General features: G+C 44.8%; 1 protein-coding gene and 1 long non-coding RNA gene across 2 annotated transcripts in view; both read left to right on the top strand.

Annotated features, from left to right (window-relative positions):
* Positions 1–1193, top strand: part of LOC115551067 (uncharacterized) — a 24748-nt gene extending 23555 nt beyond the window's left edge. Inside the window, exon 5 of the long non-coding RNA XR_003977973.1 lies at positions 998–1193. This is a non-coding gene — a long non-coding RNA (uncharacterized LOC115551067). The remainder of the gene's footprint in view (positions 1–997) is intronic.
* Positions 1194–2436: 1243 nt separating this feature from the next.
* On the top strand, positions 2437–17156 carry hsd17b12a (hydroxysteroid (17-beta) dehydrogenase 12a). The gene is made up of 11 exons (XM_030366556.1): positions 2437–2806; positions 8603–8649; positions 9152–9227; positions 10292–10399; positions 11770–11834; positions 11964–12008; positions 12461–12495; positions 13443–13524; positions 14404–14469; positions 15270–15419; positions 16175–17156. Exons 1-11 carry the CDS (start codon positions 2626–2628, stop codon positions 16313–16315), a joined length of 996 nt encoding a protein of 331 aa, XP_030222416.1. The 5' UTR covers positions 2437–2625; the 3' UTR covers positions 16316–17156.
* Positions 17157–17186: the final 30 nt, after the last annotated feature.

The following is a 17186-nucleotide window of genomic DNA, read 5'->3' as shown; positions in this document are numbered from 1 at the left end:
TTTTAACATGTTCATTTTTAGTACACAGTTTTTGCTGCTTTACCTAGAAAAGGTTTGGATTGAATTATTTGGAAATTGCAATATCATTACCTTGGCAAACATTTTGGGGAAATATTAATGCTGGTTTGTAGACGGGTTGGGTTTGTACTGTTGAGAGAAAGTACGTTGTTGGATTTATTTTATATTAATAAATCCAACAATATTATATTATTAATATTATAATTTGCACAGTAAACTACATTTCCTAGCCATTGTCACAAACTACAATAGTATGCGGACTATATTGTGAGTCCCAATTTGAATGGCAATGTTAATTCTGATTTTACTGGAGATGTTATAGATATACTGTTCGTAAGATGCTGTAATCATTCTTACTCTGAGTAGAAAATTGCTATTTGAAAGTGACATTGGATATTTTAGAGGCAGGAACACGACAGACTGAAGCCCGGCTCAGTGTCTCTGTCCAGAGCTGTGGTGCTGAAATGTTAACGGGACGTCCAAACGTATCGTCCACTTTTATGTAAATGTACAAAACAAAGCTACATTATTTTCTCCGGTTCAAATGCAGGTAGGACATAATAATTCATGAGGCCTACATATGAATTGTACAGTGAATCTTAAAATTGTGCTTAGAAAATATTAGAAAGTTCGTTGAAAAGTGTGTGTTGCATTAACAAGGTCCAACCATAGGAATTGTGACCTGTTACTCTGGTCTTTACACCACACATCTCTTTGAGAACAGAGCAAGGGGATAGTTGGAACAAGGCGTGAAACAAGTGCTTTCCATTCGCAATCGCCGTACGAGATGTTTGCTTTTCAAAGGCTTCAAAACCAGGCCGAGGTGAAGCACAAGATTATCATTGAAAATACTTGTTTTCAATCCCCTTTCCGTGTCTTGTTATGGCTACTTCACACAATCCACCCGTGGGTTTAGTTCGTATTTGCAGTTAACAGACTAAATTAAATAATGTTTTCTCTATTGTTTTTTCTTTTACAGCTGTTGACTGGGAGACTCACGCAAGACCTCACTGTGTGGACAAGGGATGCAAACGTTCAGAAATAGTATATATTTTTACGCGCCACGCAACTCTATTTTGTGCTGTTTTTTGGGTGGTAAGGACATCCTGGTTATACATGGCTTCGTATGTCAAATATTTGTTGATGATGGATTTTATAAATATACTTGAGATAAATTGTGTCTTTTATTGAATAGTCGTCCTATACGCCAAAAAAGCTGGTGAGCTTGGGTACATGACAATCGATGTGTGTCAGTGTGTATGTGTCTGAAAGTGATCAGGACTTTAGTCTCAACGCAACATAAGAAAAATAAGTCTTATGATGTTAATTCTGGTCATCAACTTTTGTTGAGGAATTTGATGAACTGTATTTTCATTGGTATGATATGAATGTGTTCTTATAGTTTTCAACCTGTGCTGAACACATGTCAGGATTTGCTTTCAATCAAAAAGCTCTGTTTGATTTGTATGTCATGTTTAGTCTCGGGTTGTCTTGGCTCTGGGACGTCGATAAAAAAACACAACCTAGCAACCAAGTGTTTGGGAGAGGCGAAGCGCACCATTGTAGAAAAGACGAATGGTGACACACTTTGTGACGACAGCTATATCAGAGCTAGAAAAACATCAAACATATTCGACTGTCCTGGAATGTAAATGTAGGCTTATTCAAAATAAATCGATGGCAAATAGCAAAATCCTTGCCTTGGTGCATATATTTTTTCATGAAATACACCTGAATGTTTTGGAACAGGGATGCAGGGTTTTGGAATAGTATCGCGAGAATACCACCAGCCTAGCCAGGTGGATTATGGATCTTGTCGTTTTATGGGCAGATTTCGTGCCTGCTCCGTCTTCTACACTGAATCCAGGGCGCACCAACGGGTTTATCTAGTGGGTATACGCAACCACATTCAGTCGTTGCGGGACGAATGGTGGGGCGAAGCAGACCTCAGATAGACACATGAGTCATATCTGGATAGCAGTGTGACGCCCCGACTATTTCTTTAGCCATTTCTGTCTCGTTCCCATAGATGATGAAAGGGAGGGTCCCTCTCGGAAGAGACGTCCAATGGGAACATCCTTTCATTCATAAAGTGGAGTGGGCAGCTTTTTTTCCTCCGAATGGGTGGGTTTCGAGGGGAGGGGGGGGTGGTCGTAATACTATCGCTCAAGCTGAAATACCTGTTCCAGCCAACACCAATGACACACTCCCGGTAGCGAGCAGCCCCAATGTTTACCCAATCGAAGCTCATCCTCGTCTCCTTTGACCCGCCCTATTTCATGAATGGGAATCCGTGTCTTCTTTGATTGACATGCAAATGCGCCCAACGGCTGGACACGTGAGATGATGGACAGGTTCCGTAGCCAATGTGGTACGAAGGAGGGTTCGCCGGGAGTCTATAGAGCAGGTGGTGGGCGGCGCGCTTTAAAAATCAGGCTAGACAAGTGTTGAGGGAGTTGGGGGTGTTTATGTATTTGTGTGATGCTACAAGAAGAAGAACATCCATATAAAAGGGACCACTCTTAACACCGTGCAGCTTGGCAATTCCAGAGCATATTTATCTAGGAGCCGAGGTGTCTAGAACAGGCTACTACTATACACGCTAGCATGCAGTCGCCTGATAACGTTGAGGACGTGCTGCGACGGGCCGAGACGCCGCTGATGTGGGTCGGCGCGTTCACCGTGGCCTCCTTGGCTCTGTGGCTGCTCTACAGACTCCTCTCTGGGATCCGGATTTGGGTTTTGGGAAATGGAGGGCTGCTTTCTCCTAAGCTTGGCAAATGGGCAGGTGAGTTCACAGCAAGCTTTATCATGAAATGCAAATCCTGCTTAGGAGGCGTACTTTTAAAAAGCAGAAAAAAAGAGATCTTCATTCGACGTGGTGAACCTAATTGCTGTATTTTCCCCCTTTCAACTTATTGGCAATGTGCGAGGAAACTGCGTTGTGAGACACTTTTGTGTCTCGTTTCAAGGAGTGTTGCGTAACAGGCGCAGGTAGGCTAACTAAAGGGGATAATGGCTCTTCGTAGCCCAATTAGCCGTCGCCTCTTCATGCCATGATGGGTGCATCTTCCCCCACGTTGTAGCACGACATTGCCTTGCCCCATATTGGTGATGAAACATAACCCAAATTGCGCAGGCTATGCGTAATTCCAGAAGTCCTATTGAGGCTGAGGTTTTCTCCAGTAGCATTCAACTGAACCAAAGGAGTCCCGTGATGTGGGACAAAGACCTATATTCCATTCACCCCCAGACTCCAATACCCTAAACGTCTACAATGTTATCATTGGTCGTTAATGTTGATGAAACATTGGTTTTATACGTTGAAGCCCATAGGCTGGAAACATTTGAAATTGGTGCCTATTACACATGTTACGCAATTTAGGCAAAGCCTTATGAATGTGACACTGAGTGTTTTTTTTTCTCACAATTCAACTTTAAATGCAACCATGTAGTCGTGTTGTGGTGCACGTCATCCTTTTCGTTTCTTCTTTACGTTTACCTACGGACAAGCGTTGGAAGTTATTAATGTATTTAACAATTGCAACTAGCCTTACTCAATGAAGGCTTCCAACAGGTAAATATTTAGATACATAGCGTATATTTTTGATGAACAGACAGGGCTCATAAGCATTGGTCTGGCAGGTCTTGACCCACTCCCCCCCCCCCCCCCCCCCCCCCCCCCCCCCCCGTGTGTGTGTGTGTGTGTGTGTGTGTGTGTGTGTGTGTGTGTGTGTGTGTGTGTGTGTGTGTGTGTGTGTGTAAAAAGTACACATATGACGCAAAAGAACCCATCGGAATGCGTAGTACAGCCTGTGCTGCGTGGTTCCAGTGACTGGCCCACGCAGGTGAGTCATGGTAACGCATCGCTTCATCGCCCATTGATAAACCATAGCAACCCGCCCCGCCCCCTCCCTCTTCCAAAAGGTGGTCGCAGCTGACATTGTATTGTGGGAAGGGCGCCCGCACCTTATCTACCCTTTATGTAAGTCTGACCACACACGATAAACAGGCCCCTATTTGGAGTTCAGGCTAAAGTTGAACTTCCATAGCAGTTCATGTGTCTTAACGGTGTGAGGCCACTCCCTGAAACCAGTCGAACCCGTCCCTCTCTCGCGCGGTCATGGTTTTACAATGACGCCGGCCGTTGCAAGATTAGAACAAGCTTAGTGACGGAGGGAGGGGGGCAAGTTATGCAGGTCTGATCACTTTGCGCATGGCGTGATTCTGCTCACTCCGACTCAGTCACAGGGATGCGCACGCGCACAGACAGACAAACAGACATTTTTAAATTGAAAATTAGCACCCTTTTTCTTTGCATCAGAACAACAAGATTTTTTGGCAAGTTTTATAAAAATGTATGGGTCCCTGAAAGTGAGACAACATAGTTTAGTGCTCCCGAAATAGTGGTCTGTTTCTCAGAGTATTCGGCTAGTACATGTTGTACTTGTTGAAGTTTTATAAAAATGTATGTTGTTAAAATGTATAAAATTGTATGGGTCCATGAAAGTGAGGCGATATAATTTAGTGCTCCCGAAATAGTGGTATGTTTCTCATATTATTAATCCAGTACATTTTGTACCAATGTCTTTCAGTAACATATTCAGGAAAATATGATCATTTTTGAGTGAAATTTACACAAAGGAAATTTAATATACCTCAAATTTGTTATTACAGTTCACATCCATTGATTAATACTTCATCCAAACAGTCTTTTTTCACTTTAGTGGTTCAGAACTGCATTATTTAGCTGACACTGCCAGCTATTGGCTACATACAACAGCATAGTATCTAAGAAAATGAAGGTTGTTAAAAAAAAAATCAGGAATTTGTATATACTTCATATACCCCTGTGGCTTCCTGGGGTTGAGCCCCCCCAAAAGTCAGAACCTAGAATCGCCCCTGCTTGTCAGAATGTTTTATTATTAGTTTTGTTAGGCCATTGAAGTCTCATGACCTAACAAAACCCCCATCGTTCTAAGCATGCAGCTCGAATTTGTGGTGGAATTGGGAGTGCAGGTTAGCCGCAGTGGATTCAGAGCAGTTTCGGGGATTTCTGAGGGATTCCTTTGCAGTCGAGTGACATTACCTCTTGTTGAATGAGCCCTCTGGTGGAGAAACCCAGGTACGGCAGGTGTCTCCCAGTATAGTGCCACTGAGTGCATTGCTTACAGCTTTTCATTCTTTCATTCTTTTGTACATTTTCAGGGTTTGGGTCCGAAGGAATTCACTCCCCTCCGAACTCTTTTGTCCTAAATAAATAAACGTATAATAATTTGGTTCTTAAGTCCTCCCAATTTGAATGTTTTTCCTTTTTATAATCCTTTTTATTCAACAGTGAACAACACCGTCGGAAATGATCCAGCCTTCATCCTACTAGAACCCTCCATCTCCCGGTTCTGCCACCACTTCGCTCTAAAACACACTTCTGTTCCTCTCCTCCTCATTCACCTTTCTGCCTAGTAACAGTCTTCAGCCTTTCTCCCTCTCCCAATTCTAATTATTAAGAAAACCGTGGTGTCCTGGAACAACGGCAATCAAACCTCTTATTACTAAAGTTCTTCAAATATGGCCTTATTGGGACCATTGCATCCACCATTGTCTAGTGTAAACCATCAAAGCATCTAAGAACTTGTAGATTTTAATCGTGTGTGTGTGTGTGTGTGTGTGTGTGTGTGTGTGTGTGTGTGTGTGTGTGTGTGTGTGTGTGTGTTGGGGGGGAGGGGCCGTTGGTTGCTGGGTGAGCGAGGAGTGCGACAGATTACATAACGCTACAACGGGAGCATACGAGGACCGAGGATCTTCTCCTGGAGGATCTGAGGGGAGGGCTGTTGTCAAGCTTTCACCCTCCCCCCCTTTTGGGTTTTTGAGCCGTTTTTGTCGTAGCAAAAATTAAAATTTGGTGCCTTTTAATGAAGGTCATCCTTATGTCCTCCTCCCATATTAAATGGACATTTTTGGAATGAGGTTATTTGCGTTAACATTCTGCCCAGTATAATAGCACGGCTTCACACACACACCCCTGCCCTTACTGTGTATTGGAGACGCACAGCAGCTCTCTGCTGGACCGCATGTTCCGAGCCAAGCGGCTTGGCTCGGAACATGCGGTCCAGCAGAGAGCTGCTGTGCGTCTCCAATACACAGTAAGCCGGCTCTGGAGGGCCAGTGTGCAGTGGTGCCCAGCGACGGTGATGGAGGGCTGGTGTTGGTCGTCAGGCGCTACTGCCGCCGCCGCCGCTGCTGCAGCAGGCAGGCAGCACGGACGAGGCAGTGCAGGCATACTGCTATTTTTACCCGTCCGGCTTTTTTTAGACCCGTGGAATAGTGAGCAGGCAGGGGCTGCTCTGTTGCTGTGGCGGCGGGGGGAGGATGGGAGGAGGAGGAGGAGGAGAAGGAGGAGGGGGGGGGGGGGGGGGGGAGGGAGGGAGGAGGAGGGTCAGAGGAGAGAAGAGCTGTGCCAAGAGTTCTGGATGTGACGCACACCAAAGGCACAGCACACTTGAGCCCCCAGTCAGAGCGCTTTGGAGGCAGCATCGGTGTACCAGAGATGCATGCTGCTGATCCCAAAAAAAGCATTGTCGCGGTGGTTCTATCCAAGGAGCGTACACTACTTTCCATCAAATGAACACCATAACAGTTCAGAATTCCACTGCAGTCGGACCTAAAGCATCAAGTCTTAGTTGTTGTAGAATGACGTGAAGCGCATCAGAACCAACTGCAATAGAGAATGCTAAATGCCATCTGATGCTTCACATTCAAGGGAACCGTCCTTGGGCTTCTATACCATTGCATATCGATCAGCAATATAGCCCTTCTTGCCTCCTTTTTCGACCTTTTATTTCTGTAATATTTATGCAAGGAAGGCATACAACTCTCTCACAAAGTGTTCAGATAACGTGTGTGTGTGTTCTTAAACGGCGGCTGGAATGTGCTCAGTGCAGAGGTTTGCATCATGGATCATTAGCGCTGAGGTACACAGGGAATGTGTTTTTGGGACATGGGCGACAAAATGTGTTAAACGTCACGGCATTCCAAGACAACTCCGCAGGGATCATGTGTCAAGCATGTGCACAACTATCATTCTTTTTTTTCTTTTTTTTTGCTCACTGTTGCGTTCATAAGGTGCTGGTAATAACGGACACTTGTTTGAATGTAAAGCTGAAAATCCAGCCTTTGTTCTATCATTCAACATTGCGGTGAATGTCTCCCCCATGACGGTGGCGGCGGTATCTCCCTGCGCCGGGCTGTAGTCTGGTTTGGTAGCGGCTGCACGCCCATTGAGGCTTTCCTGCCGAGGGGTTTTCATTCTTAATACGTGGGAGAAGCAGGTTTAAAAATAACAAGGGTCTCGTTCTCTTTCTCCCTTTTTCTCCTCCATTCTCTTTCATTTGACTTTGCGCAGCACTCTCATTCACTCCCTTGCTTTTCTGTTCCCCCCCACCGTTCCTTTCCCCCTCCGCTCTCTCGTTCCCTCTCTTCATTCCCGTTCTATTTTTAGCTGCCCCTAGGATCCCAGCTCCCCCCCCCCCCCCTTCCCCTTCCTCTTCTGTTCCATGTTCGTCATCAGCAACCACCTCTCGAGCGCTCCTCTCTTTCTTTCTCTCTCCCTCTCTCTCGGTCTGTCTCCGTCTCTCCGTATGCGTGTGTGTCTGTCTCCATCTATGTCTGTGTCTCTATTCGGCGTGATAGGGAATATGTATTCACGATGCACAACTGATTGATTGAACTGATTGATTGAACTGACTGATTGGTGTGGGCGTGAACCTCTAAAATGTCCCCCTCCCTTTCACACCACCACCGCCCCACACGCAAACTTCTTTGTTTCCTGTGTTCTCTTGACTCGCCTCCTCTCTTCACCCCCCCCCCCCCCCCCCCACACCTGCTTGTTCATTTATTTCTCTCTAGCTCTCTATCTTTTGCTCTCTCTCTCGACCTCTCTCTCGACCTCTTTCTCCCTCCATCATTTTCTGGCGGAGGAGGCGGAGGGGGGGGGACAATAAATGTTTAAAAATAGATTTTCTCCTCTACACAAGGTAGAGGGAGCGCTTAAAAAAAACCACCTCACTTCGGCTTAGACCTATATGTTCTATCTGTATGTTCTATCGCCTAACACAGCCACCACCTAAAGTTGTTCCAGTTTTGCCTCCTGTCGTTGCTCTGTAAGGCGTGTAAAGGCACACTTGGCATGAGTCAAAAGCCAACTTGTGATGTCGGACACGGCATATATTCGCCTGGTTTGGTGTGTCTGTTCACATAACCTTAGCTTAAGCATTCAGCACAACTGCTTGATGGCTGTCTTTTCATCCTCCTTTACATTTATTGATACCACTTACCTTTCCGTTTATTTACCCGCCATTCCCAAAGCCTTACTGCAGCGTGGCCCCTGTCATCCTACGGGGTCTTTGTTATTATCTCTGTCATTTGAATTGCCGCTAGCTGCGGTCCGACCTGGTTGGGTGTGGCCCCGGTACCGCCTCCGAGGAGTAGGCCGGAGCCAGTGTTGAGGTTGATGTTGTATCGTATGGGTTATCCTATAGGGAGACCGAACCGTGTGTTGATCTGCTGCGCTTGTCTTTGTTTCCAGTGGTGACGGGGGCTACCGATGGCATTGGAAAGTCCTACGCTGAAGAGGTGAGTCGTCCGAGGGGCAGCCCTCACGTCCGTACCCTTCACGGGGAACGCCGTGACTCATGGGTGCGCGCGCTCGCACGAACGCACACAAGCACGTACGTTGAGGTCACAGCGGCGGACCTCGATTTTCACGGGTCAAATTTATGTTTGCAGATTCTCTATGGCTAGAAGCGTCCGCGTTCATAGATCTTCAACGTGAAATGCTTCTCAAACTAAAATGATTCCGATCAGCCAGATAGTGGTGCTTTAATCAAGGTCAGGTCTTTTGATAATGACTTCTGAGCAGTAGGTCAAAACTCTTGAGTTGAGTACCAAACATATTGAACATCCCCTGACAAAGTTAAACTTCGAGCCACCCGGTTAATGGTCATGCAGATCAAGTTCACCATAAGCTCCCCATGCGTGAGACCTGCTCATGAGTTTGAGCCATGGGGCCTGGCTAGTCTTGAAGATGCTCTGTCCCTGCGATGTCAGGAGGTAAAAGTGGTTTATTTTGTTCCAGCTGGCCCGGCGAGGTTTCTCCATGATGCTGATCAGTCGCTCGCAGGACAAGCTGGACGACGTGGCGAAGTCCCTCGGTAAGAGACCTGTTTGTCTGTGTCTGTGTCTGTGTGCCTGTGTGTCTGTGTCTGAAAATGCACAGTCCTTTCTGCCTTAACCCAGAAGGGAAGTCGCCTTTGTTTTCTTTCAGCCTTTCAAAAAAGTGATGAGGCAATAAGGTTTCAACCCATCCAGTCAGGATTTGAACAAACCTCTGAAATCTCAAGGAATTGAACATGTTGTTCTATTTAAACGTAAAGTGAACCTGAGGGGGACAAGAGAGACTGGGTACTGGGTTTATCAGGTTACACCAGATCAGTAAGAAAGCATGGATAAGAAAAGGGCTATGACTCTAAATAATGGAGGATCCCCCCCTCCCATCTCAAATAATGCCCCTCACGACTTTCATTTTTGTTCTTCTTGTATTCATTTTTCTCCCCACTGGATCTCTCCCATCGAGTAATTTTCCCCCTGTCGTGCTTCAAATCCACCAGAGGAGGGGGAGGGTGGGGTGGTGGGGGGGGCAGGTAGTCACGAGCAGGGTGTAGCACGCCAAACGTTGTCTCCTCACAATTAGCCCCGCAGAACCAGAGAGGCACGAGCCTTAGGTTAGCCCTCCCTGGTGCCAGCCTCTCTCCATGCACTACTTTAGACGGATATCTTGATGTTTTTAAATGGCTAAAAATAGCCCAAGGAGATGGGGATGCAGGTTTCCGAAGCGCATCCATTGTTTGTCTGTTACGTTTCCTAATTCATCCCTTTCCTTTAAAAGCTGTATTCCTGGCCATTTACATTTACACACACAAATAAATATTCTTGACTTTGCATCTGAGGCATTTTCTTCCTAATTTTCACCCATAAGACCAAAGAGTCTTTTGACTGTTCTTAAGACCAGCCAAGGGATTCCTTCATCTTTTGGTATGAGGTGCCTCCTCCTGTTGGAATATGGTATTGCAGTGTTGTAACACACCTTGTTGTTGGGCTGTTTTCAACCATAATCAATGTTAATGAAGTTATCCTGAAAAATATATTTATTGCAAAGAGTTCATAAAATAGTTTTGACGATGTACATGATTTCTAATATAATGTTGCTCTTTCTCAGAGCATCAATTTAAAGTGGAGACCAGGACTATTGCAGTGGATTTTGGCCGGTCAGACATTTATGAGAAGATCGACGCAGGGCTAGCTGGACTGGAGATCGGTGTACTCGGTAAGGACTGCATTCCTCTTGCTTTCATATTCAACAACATGCACACATTAAGCACAGACAACGTGCACGCATTAAGCACAGACAACGTGCACGCATTAAGCACAGACAACGTGCACGCATTAAGCACAGACAACGTGCATGCATTAAGCACAGACAACGTGCACGCATTAAGCACAGACAACGTGCACACATTATGCACAGACAACATGTACACATTAAGCACAGACAAAGCCCTTTCTGTCAAACTGCTGCAGTTTACGTTTGTTCTGGACATTCCACTGGCATGATATGCTATGTCGTACGGCTCTCTGTCTGCTCCAAATACAAAACTACAAAGAATCGACCATGACTTTTTGGTTTATCTAAATGTTGATATCTTTGTCGTTGTTTTCGAGTTCATTAAAGCTAGGCCCAATTTGACCGTAAACCCAACAATGAGATGATGAAGGAGCAGAGATAATGTGGCAAGTGAAAAGAAAACAAATTCACATTTACATTGGAAGAGCGTCGATAGGCTCGCTAGTACCAGTGTTGAATTCCTGCTACAGGTACAATTTGGCCGCAACACTTTACATCTTATTCCTCTCACCTGCGGGCCGAGGCAGTGGAAACGTAGGAATGCATGAATATGGTTTTGCAGTGCACCACACCCTCTGTGAAACATGCCGTTACCATGGCACAGGGGGCTCGCAGACTACCCCAGTGCCTTTCTTTTTGTGACTCAAGTGGAATACCTTCAAGTAAAACTTTGTTGTCAACCTCAAACAAAAAGAAAAATAAGTTTGTTCAAAGGCCTTGTCATGAGCAACTATCATGTTGTTATTGTTGGGTTGGACTTTCGAACTAGTGTGATAAAGTGTGGAACTAAATGTTCCATCCTTCAGTTGTCTTGGCCAAATTCTTACGAAGGTCTTGGCCACGTGATTTGACTTGGTGACTTTTTTTTTAAGATCAAAAAGTTGTCCCTCCATTTTATTATCGCAGCTTTAGTCTATAAGAGATGAGAGCTCAAAGAAAATTACAGCCTAGAAAAATGCATCAAAAGTGTTCGATGGGTTTGAAACAATTGAATCGCACAGAATGTGTGTTGTTTTGGCCTGTTGCTGTCATGTTTGATCAGGTAGGTTGTTTTGGGTTTAGGCAATACCAATATTCGCTCCTTAAGCGGAACCTTACAGGGACTCTTTGTCCCTTTTTTATTTGATTTTGCAAGATGTACTATCCAGGTTGCAAGGTGTGGTTATGAAGTTAGTTTTTCTTTTTGCATCTTTCTGCCACCTGGTGGTACAAATTGCATCTAGTCTGTTGCCAAGTTAAACATTTGAAATAGTTTCCAATAGTGGTGAATGTTTTGTTGTTGTTTTTCACAGTCAACAATGTCGGAGTGTCCTATTCATACCCTGAGTATTATCTTCACATACCTGATCTGGACAATGTGAGTACTCAATTTGGCCCTGATTGTTCTCAGAAAATGGCTATTTAATCTCCATAACTGTACTCTTGCATACAACTAGTGGGCATGACCAATAAACAATCGGTCTGACTGTCACTGTTTATTTTTCAGTTCATCACGTACATGATCAACGTCAATATAACCTCAGTGTGCCAGGTGAGACCCCAACCCCTGTTCATTTGGTTTGTCAGTTGTTTTTCTCAACCACACGTCACACTATACTTTCTGCAGTCTGTTTCTCTCCTCTCCTATGTCTTTTCCCAATGTGTAGCTCGTGCCGTTTCAAACCAGTGTTCTGTGAGGATTAAGTCTTCCTTCTTTAACGTGCTTCGCGATAGAAATGGCAGTTGTTCCCGAAGCATAGAGAGACCACACCTACGCTGTCTGCACTCTCTGCCCACAACTCCCTCTCTTTCTGTCTCTCTCTTTCTTTGTCTGTGTCTGTGTCTGTGTCTGTGTCTGTGTCTGTGTCTGTGTCTGTGTCTGCGTCTGTGTCTCCCACTTCTGAGGTGTCCTTGTCCCTCGTGTTTTATGTCATTTCTCCTTCAACGTTGTCTGCATGTGTTCTTCCATACCAAAGTTAATCTTTCCTTTGTCTGTATTAACAGATGACGCGCCTCGTGCTTCCCAGAATGGCTGAAAGGTGAGTGGCTCAGTATGGTTTCGGTGCGACTGCAGTGGAGTATCAATGCGTGCATTTAATGAGAGATCGAGGCACGACCAAACATGCCCAAAAAGTAAAACGTGGTCCATTTGAGTTTCCAAGAGCCTTCCTGGTTGCCAGCTCTTTTCATTGGGGACTTCAAATAACAAAAAAATAAAGACACAACCAGGCTTTTCCCTCACTCCACCCATCTTCCCCTCCTGCTCCTTTGTTCACAATGCTGACAAGCTTTCAATTCACACAAAGTGCTCTTCCCACCCGATTGGCTGTGCTGCCTCATTGTGACCCACCCTCCTGGCCAATAGCGTTGCATGCACATTGGATGCCGTGTGAGCCTGGAGCGTCGCTCCGCTACATCACTGCAGCAACAGGCTGCCATGGCAACGCACACGGCCAGTGCCAGCGCCAGCACCACTCTGTCTTTTGTGTTTGTGTGCACACGCATTGTTGTGTACGACGTACTCGCGCCGAGGCGTTGAGACTTTGTTTTTCAAAGCACTTTATTAAATAACTGACGTGTGTATTGAGTCTGATATGGTGTATTAAGGGAGAGATATGGCTGGAGATATTACAGCTATGTATTGATTGAGTAGACCTATCATCGTTGAGGTTTCGGAGAGATTGGACTTGCAACGCTGATGTAACCCTAGTTTGGTGCTTCCCTACACCAACATATTGAACCATTTACTTATTTTTGAGTTTCAATTAAAAAAAATGAACATTTTTCAAATTCACCATTTCATTTTGCGTGCTTCGTACAATCAAGCCCCCCCCCCCCCCCCTCCCCCTCAAAAAAATATTATTATTGTAGCTTCTGCTCTGAAAGACAGAATAGGTAGTAAATGTTGTATGTAGTATTAAGTATGATTTGTGCAGCCCTATTTACCACTGTGCTCCATCCAAATGTTTTGTATTTACCTCCTCAGGTCCAAAGGTGTCATTCTGAACATCTCCTCGGCCAGTGGCATGTACCCGGTGCCTCTGCTCACGGTGTATTCTGCCTCCAAGGTGGGTGTGAACCCCTGGGCTCCCTTCCTACGTTATCCAGCCCAACATTGCGGCGGCTACCTTCTTGTTCAAAGGCCTTGTCATGAGCAACTATCATGTTGTTATTGTTGGGTTGGACTTTCGAACTAGTGTGATAAAGTGTGGAACTAAATGTTCCATCCTTCAGTTGTCTTGGCCAAATTCTTCAGGTTCTCCACCAAGTCTCCCCAAGTCCTCCCATTTCACTGGCACCACTGTTATTTTATCATCACACAAAATACAAAGGGCTTGGTCACCGTCGGCACTTGTAGTATCACTAGAGCCGTACTATTCCAGACATTAATCATAGTGTCTGGAGCAGTGGTTCAATGGTACCAGACCTTTGGCTTTAGGTGCACCACCAAATTGTCATAAAAGACCTTTCATGGACCACATCGTATGCAAACGGTAACAAATGGATGAAGACCCATGCAGTCACTAAGCAAAGAGTGCTAGCTCCCCGTTATACGAAATGATCATGACAATGTGTGTTCATCGACAAACACTAATTTAAACAAACAATAACAAGACATAATACTATACTTGTTTCAAGAAAAAAATCACCATGTACAACCTTCATTATCCCGTTGGGACGTGTACCTCAGGTTGAAGAACACGGGTCCAGAGTATCGGGTCCAACCTTTAAGCATTAGATTGTTATTTGTGAATGTATCAAGTGTGTTTGCTGATAACAGTGGCCACGGTGCCCACTTAACAGAGTACCATAGTTGAACCCATAAAATGGGTTGTGTGTCTTTCATGGGATGGGATGTGTGTCTGTCATGTTATGGGATGTGTGTTTGTCATGGGATGGGATGTGTCTTGTCTGCTGTTTCTCACCACGTTTTTCTTGTTCTCCAGGCCTTTGTGGACTTCTTTTCTCGGGGTCTCCAGGAAGAGTACAGACGCCAGGGCATCATCATCCAGGTGTTTGTTTTATCGATTGATTAAGACTTGTTGTAGTTGTTGAACTCTGCTTGGTCCAGTTCATGTATAATGAGTATATCCTAAACTAAAACCAATTCATATTGTGATTTTATGAAACTTATTTAAATCTATCAATCTAAATTGTTTCATTGTGAGGGAGTCATTTAAAGCTTGAACCGATGTGTATTTATAATCTATGCCTCTACTCGAGGAGACTTGAGTGACTTATATCGGCAAGGAGAGGTGGGCTGCTACTCAATCACTGAATCAAAGCCCCAGATACGTGGCTACAGGTGAAATAAGTGTTAATGGCTTATACTTAGGCCCAATCCCAATTCTACCACTTACCCCTCCCTCCTTCCCCTTACCCCTTCAAAACAAGGGGGAGGGGTAAGGGTAAGGGGTAGAAATGGGATTGGGCCTTTAATGACTTGTGGGATATTATTTTAGCAGTGCATTCTAAAGCTTATAGGCTGCGCGTCAATAGGTCCTACCTGTTCAAAGCAGGTTGAAACCCATACACTTGGCCACTACCATCTACCAGACTACATTGTCTTCACCACCTGTTTTTTTTGCCTGAATAGAAAAGTTGTTGTGTGAAATAAGAATGATGTTGTGTTGGAATTGGGGATGGGTTATCTAATCAGAGGTGTCCTCGTCTTGTTAATGTTTCATGCCTTTTGTTTGTTTTTATCAAAATGTTATCACTTTGATGCCATTATTTTTAACGATGCTACGCAAACACAGTTCATTATTAACGTCTGTCCTTCCAACACGTTGTTCCCCCCCCCTCCCTGCAGAGTGTGCTTCCCTTCTTTGTGGTCACCAAGATGACTCGCATCAAGAAGCCCACCTTCGACAAGCCCACGCCCGAGCGCTACGTGGCTGCGGAGCTCAGCACCGTGGGCCTGCAGAGCCAGACCAACGGGTACTTCCCCCACGCCGTCATGGTAAGCACTCTGCTCATGCTTCAGACTCAAGGAGCTACACATAGCTTTTATTAGTACGTAGCGGACATAGTTGACATAAAGCCTAACATAGCTTGTATAAGAACAAAGCGGGCGTAAAGACTCAGTTATGGTTCCACGTCGACGCAACACGATGACCACGCACACGCTTCGACGCAGTCGTTGACCTGTTTTGGGTTCTGCGTCGGATTTTAGTGAGCGGACCAATCACAGCCCTAACTGGTGCGTCGCCTCGACACCAGGTTATCATTTTTGGGAGCCACACGTCAGGCCTTGCGGTGGACGCATGGGAGGGTTTGCAAAGATGTAATGGGTCCGTGTCCCCCTTGCGTTGCGTGGACATGGAACCACAACTAAACCTTAACATAGCTTGCATAAGAACGTAGCGTCGGATCATTATATAGTGCAATGGGATGGTCAGAAGGTAGGGAGGGAGGGGGGCTTGCTTGTCATTTTATTGTGAAGTTTCAGTAAAAAACGAATTAGAAAGCTAATTGAGTCCCTTTTGCGTAGCTCCATCCCTCCCTGCCAGTTGTATTTAAACAAGAGGGTTGGCACAGTGCTTGTTACACATTATACTCTCACCCCGTTTGCTCACATTCATATGGCTCTTTGGGCAAATGACCAAGTTGATTTGAAATTTGAGAGAGTCACTTCAACATTTAAAGTGGGAATCCCCAAAAGCTGCATAGTAATATCTGTTTACGATGGAGCGTTTGTTGTGTGGTTCTTCGTAGGGTTGGATCACAACGAAGGTGGTGCCCATCAACATTGTGATCTTCCTGGGAGCCGCGATGAACAGGGTGCAGCGCACCGGATACCTGAACCGGAGGCGGTTGAGGGAGCAGAAGAACGGAGCGAGCCTGAAGAGTGACTAGCAGGGAGTCCACTGCCTCGGCCTGCTCTGATCCCGTCAAAGAAGGATTCCATCAGAAATATTTTTTCCTCGGGGTGTGTCTGAGATTGATCCACTCTACCTTCTGGTGAAATCAGAACAAATTGTTGGCCTCTGTTCCTAAATACTAGTTTGTTTGGTACAGGAGTTTGTGGTACATTGTATGACACAAAGAAATGGTGACAAGTATTTAACCTGCTGTTGTAAGCAGCGGAAATGTGGTGGTGGATTTTTTGTTTTGTTTAAGAAATGTAAATGTATTTATTATTTTTCTATTCTCTTCTCGAATACAACGCACAACAATATGCTGCTTCTGAAAGAACAAACCATATAGATCAAAGGGTTATTTTGATAATGGGAGTTTTGTTTCCTTTCATACGTTGTCCTTTTATTTACAAAAACGGAAAGTGGTGGGTTTGGTTGTGCTGATTGAATTCCCTGATTTTTGCATCCTTTTCTTTTGAATTAATTAATGCCTTACTGCGTGCATTTACAGTGATGATTGTCCAATTTGTTTGCAAAAGGGAGGAAGAGACTCCAGTACACCCTTAAGTTCTTCAGTTAGCCATTGTTTTATGTCTTACTTTGGTACTGCTCAACTTGCTTACTTTCTTAGGAATTGTACATCTATGCAAAAGGTATTTTGAAGCATGGCCTTTGCACACCAGAAAAAGCCTTATTTGAATGTGTTCAAAGAGGCCTTATGAAGAGTTATTGTGTAGTCTGAGGATTTTCTGAATGTGTTCACAAAATGGTAATATGCATCTTTAATTGTTAATGTTAATAATTTTGACTTTAAACTGAATAAACTTTTGTACTTTTAACACGTTTCGAATATCAATTTATTATTTGAA

The sequence above is a fragment of the Gadus morhua genome, chromosome 9 (assembly GCF_902167405.1).
Source record: "Gadus morhua chromosome 9, gadMor3.0, whole genome shotgun sequence".
NCBI classification, from domain to species: Eukaryota; Metazoa; Chordata; class Actinopteri; order Gadiformes; family Gadidae; genus Gadus; species Gadus morhua.
This window is presented reverse-complemented; position numbering and strand designations above follow the sequence as displayed.